General features: G+C 34.2%; 1 protein-coding gene across 1 annotated transcript in view; it reads left to right on the top strand.

Annotated features, from left to right (window-relative positions):
- Window positions 1-3217: 3217 nt before the first annotated feature.
- LOC308098660 (NLR family CARD domain-containing protein 3-like) overlaps window positions 3218-5292 on the top strand; it is a gene marked incomplete at its 3' end in the record, with an annotated part of 29827 nt that continues 27752 nt past the window's right edge. Inside the window, exons 1-2 of the mRNA XM_080447067.1 lie at window positions 3218-3447; window positions 5121-5292. The exon at window positions 5121-5292 is cut by the window's right edge and continues 1614 nt beyond it. Coding sequence (XP_080303193.1) covers window positions 3255-3447; window positions 5121-5292 — 365 coding nt within the window. The 5' untranslated portion in view covers window positions 3218-3254. The remainder of the gene's footprint in view (window positions 3448-5120) is intronic.

The raw sequence follows: 5292 nt of genomic DNA, 5'->3' as shown, positions 1-5292 counted from the left end.
TTAATTAGGTCAGTCCTTCATCAAGTGCCTGATAAAAAAACAGTACTGTGTTAAAAGTGCTCCCCCCATTGGTTGTTGACTCTTCCTTAAATATTTCCAGTGGTATTCTATATGCTTTTAGTTAGGCTGAGGTGCTAAGTCCTCGTAGCTTGCATTATGGTCACCCCCCCGTCCACACCCACACTTTCCATGTAGAGCTCCCATTTAGCCCACAGAGTACTACTCTGATTTCCTCTGATTTTATATGTTAACTGCACCATTACTTTTATTTGTTCCATTAGTTCCCTCCATTTCTGTACACTAGGGCTTAGTTTCTGAAGCCAGTTTTTGGTTATAAGTTTGAGGGCCGTTAATCTTAATATTTTAATAAGGTACTTGTCTTCAGTTCTGTCTATCCCCTTTGGTATTTTACCCAACAGGATATATTCATGACTAATATTTACCTTAATTTTAAAGACTATATTCCACTCAGAGTTAAAGTAACAGAGATGATTATATCATACATTAATATGATTTTATCATACAGGTTGTTTATTAATATGATTTTATCATACAGGTTTTTCATTAATATGATTTTATCATACAGGTTGTTCATTAATGTGATTTTATCATACAGGTTGTTTATTAATATGATTTTATCATACAGGTTGTTTATTAATATGATTTTATCATACAGGTTGTTTATTAATATGATTTTATCATACAGGTTGTTTATTAATATGATTTTATCATACAGGTTGCTTATTAATATGATCTTATCATACAGGTTGTTCATTAATATGATTTTATCATACAGGTTGTTTATTAATATGATTTTATCATACAGGTTGTTTATTAATATGATTTTATCATACAGGTTGTTCATTAATATGTTTTTATCATACAGGTTGCTTATTAATATGATCTTATCATACAGGTTGTTCATTAATATGATTTTATCATACAGGTTGCTTATTGATTATGATTACTTCATACAGGTTGTTCATTAATATGATTTTATCATACAGGCTGTTTATTAATATGATTTTATCATACAGGTTGTTTATTAATATGATTTTATCATACAGATTGTTCATTAATATGATTATATCACACAGGTTGTTCATTAATATGATTTTATCATACAGGTTGTTTATTAATATGATTTTATCATACAGGTTGTTCATTAATATGATTTTATCATACAGGTTGTTCATTAATATGGTTTTATCACACAGGTTGTTAATTAATATGATTTTATCATACAGATTGTTCATTAATATGATTTTATCATACAGGTTGTTAATTAATATGATTTTATCATACAGATTGTGCATTAATATGATTTTATCATACAGATTGTTCATTAATATGATTTTATCATACAGGTTGCTTATTAATATGATTTTATCATACAGGTTGTTCATTAATATGATTTTATCATACAGGTTGCTTATTAATATGATCTTATCATATAGGTTTTTCATTTATATGATTTTATCATACAGGTTGCTTATTAATATGATCTTATCATATAGGTTTTTCATTAATATGATTTTATCATACAGGTTGTTTACCTGCTGTTCCTCCAGTCCACCTCATTAATAAAACACAGAATGGCCGACCAGACACCTTCAGCTTCACCTTCAGCTTCAGCTTCACCTTCACCTTCAGCTCCTGCTCCACACACCCAGGTAGGCTACATGCATTATATTGTTAATTATTTATTCACAGCTTTAACATAATCTTATAATTATAGATGTGTGGATTTGAGTGAAGTGGTTTCAAAATGTAAAAAGGTTTCCATAAATGGTGTAGTAAATACAAAAAATTATAATAATAACATGAAATAATTACAATGTCACCGTAGGAGAGAGCTGAAATTATTTCAGCTCATCCACTGATGAAACGTGCCTCACATCACTCTGTCACTCTATAATAAATTAACTCTATAACATATATATATACCATATATATATTTATTTTATTATGTCAAAGGGCTTAGTCGTTCATGTCAATAGAGCCTTTGCGTCATTGTCTTCCCCGAAAGGCACCCTGACCTGGCGGAGACTTGTGCTCAGAGGAGCACTTTTTCTAGTTACTACATTATTTGTAAATTAATTTAAAGGGTTATTAAATGTATTTATTTTTTCAAAGGGCTCAATCGTTCATGTCAATAACAGAGCCTTAAAAGTCCTACTGAAATACTAAAGAATGAGCAAATATACTTTTACACTTTTACTACAATTATTTGAAAACTTTAAGTTACTAGTTATGTACTTTGTAGATTTGTATACATTGTGAGCTTGTAGATCTGAAATTTTCAAAATATTTTCATACAAACTTGTGAAAGGGGACATTCTTCACATTTACTTTTAGTACTTAAGTATATGTTGCCAATACTTATACTCAAGTAAACTTGGAATCCTGGACTTTTACTTGTAATAGAGTAGTTCTACATTGTGGCATTGATCATTTTATTGAAGTAATACATCAGTACAGTACAGTAATACTTCCACCATTGAATAATTATGACCACAAGCTTAATATGATATACAGTAGTTGGGGGGTATTTGAGAGATATGTGACATCACTTTAGCAAGGTACTGGTGCCTACACTTTAAACAAGGCTCAAAGAAATGTTATATTGATAAGAAACGTGTAGTTATTACTACAGTATATGAAATCTAACAGTGGACACAAAAGGTGGTGGGTTTCTGGTTGAAAAGTACTATTGATTGATTGAATACTTTATTAACAGTTTGCAAAAAAAAAGCACAAATTACAGTTCTATACAAATTAATGCTAAAAGGATTTAACCCAAGAAAGCACTATGGCTTGTTTCCATTGGGTCATGTGTATTCAATTCATCAATACAATACTTTATGTTGTCTAATAGAGCTCACTCAGTCATTATATGATTAAAATAACATGAATTGGTACAACAGGATGCTGATGATGGCTCCACTTCAGAAAAAAGTGATGCAGAAAAAGGTGAGTGTTTTTCTGTTCTTGTTACAGTTCATTGCTTAAGGTAATAAGTACGTTGTTAGCTGGTGCTACATTGTGTTTGCCTGGGTGTACATCCTCAAAATCATATTGTAAAACTATAAATGTATCAGTTGTTACACTACTATTTATGTGGGGATGTACAGATGAGAGCTTTATTTATCATTCATATAATGACATTATTTTCCACTCTTTTTTTCCTCTTGCAAGCAGCACAGTTTGTGATGCAGAAAAGGGCAAAGTTGATTCAAGACGCCTCCACAGTCATGGCTATAGTAGACAGTCTAGGAACCACCATGGTTCATCATGAGATTTATCAGAGGATTCTAGCTGAGAAGTCACCTATCGACCAAATGAGGATGCTGTATACAACGGTAATAGATCCAGGTGCAACAGTCGTCAGAGCAGCATTTTACGATGCCCTTAAACAACACCAACCCCACCAGTTGAAGAGCGTTGGTAAGACCAGATGTATTGTTAAATTACTCTATTTTATGTTTTTTTTTGTTTCGTTTAAAAGGTATCACTTTAATTTAAAAGAAAAATGGCTGGCACACACAACAACTTTAATATAATTTATAAAACCACAAACTGTAAACCATCGATGCATTTCATCTGGATGTGGTGTAACAAGGCGTGCTGTCAGCAGCATGTTTGTCACCCAGGCACGTACGCCAAGACCGACTGTTGAACAAGCTGGTGTCAGGGTGTGAGTCAGGAGAAGGTAGAACAATGGCAGAACAAAGAGCCAGAGGCACAGCTGTCCAAGTGCAAGAGTTTTAATATGACAGAACATGAGGAGCTCACTAAATGAACAAAAAACTACACTGGGAAACTCCACAACAAATAAGCACATATGACGACATTCAACCAACTGGCAATAAACAGCAAACACAAGGGAGAACCCTTTAAACCTGTGATGAGGCAATATAGCTATTCTGATTGTAAACCCTGTCACTACAAAATAACACAAGATACAAGTTGTAGTGACTAAGTCCTATACTTTAGCACTAAGTTTAGACGTGTGTTCAATCCAAACTGATGTCCAAAAACGTGTCTGTTGAGTTTATAACAAAATGATTTATTCTCTGTAGTTGTCTGTCACTTCAACATACAAACATGATGCAAGATAAACAGTCAAACGCACAGGATACAGACCACCAGCCCTCATGAAACACAGTCAAACAACTGTTTGCCTCTCCCACTCAGCAACACCTGCGCTTGATTAGGGACCTTGTTAAAGGTTTAATGACATTCACTTTTACACCACATTCAAAGTCTTTGTCCTGGTCCTTCAAAAGTGTACAAAAAGTTTTAAGTGAAAATTCCATTCCAGTGATCAATGGCAGGTGTTTTTCTCTCACATTTCTAAAGCCTTTTCAACTGCAATGAAAAAAGAAATCTTTGCCTGCGGGTGTCGCTGGTGAGGGATTTTGCCTGTCAATCATCGCCTCTGCTCCGCCCCCCCCAAAGGAAAGGATAGGGGAGGGGAGGGGCGAGGAGGAGAGTGGGCGGGATTATTCGACAGTGACCTCACTGTCGAAGGGCCAAGCTCAGATTACTTTTCAGCCTAATTATTCAGAAAACCCCAGACCACAGAAAATCCACTGAATGTTCTAAGTTCAGGTTTTTTGGGTGTAATTGAGGTCATAAAACCCCAAATAAAACATTGAAAATAAAAAAAGTGAAAATGAATGTCATGATACCTTTAAATACCCTGGAAACATTGGCCTTGACCATGCCCTGCAGTGACCTCACCAAAAGAATAAAACCAACAGAAAACAATATGGCTCTTACACAAGTCATAACAATAAAACATGCTGGTGTTTAGACCGCTAACCTTAGTCAACAGTCAATATTAGACAGACATGTTATTCCATAATTCATACCATTTTACTTTGTTTAATTTGGATATTATTACTGATAAGTAATAATACAATAACTATTGCACAGCCCTGGACAGTGACATTAGTTTTAATATGGTCATTATTAATCAAATGGAAACCTGTTCCAAAGTTCAGCAGCTACAGTAGCAGACACATGGTCCCCTTTTAAATTAGGAATTACCAAGTCCTCTTATGTAAGGACTTTACCATAACATTACATATGTCCTCTCTTCTTTGGCCATTTAGAAACTCTTCCTCCTCAACAACAACTCAAGATGAATCTGAAGACAAAGTTTCAGCGTTTCTTCGGGTGGAAACTAAACGAGGAAAAAGGCAGCTCAACACCTCTGGAAGAGATCTTCACAGAGATCTACATCACAACGGGAGGGAGTGGACAGGGCAATATTGAACATGAGGT

The sequence above is a fragment of the Gymnoscopelus braueri genome (genome assembly GCF_963280865.1).
Source record: "Gymnoscopelus braueri genome assembly, chromosome: 13".
Classification (NCBI taxonomy): Eukaryota; Metazoa; Chordata; class Actinopteri; order Myctophiformes; family Myctophidae; genus Gymnoscopelus; species Gymnoscopelus braueri.
Note: the sequence above shows the minus strand (reverse complement) of the source record. Positions and strands in the feature narration are given on the sequence as shown.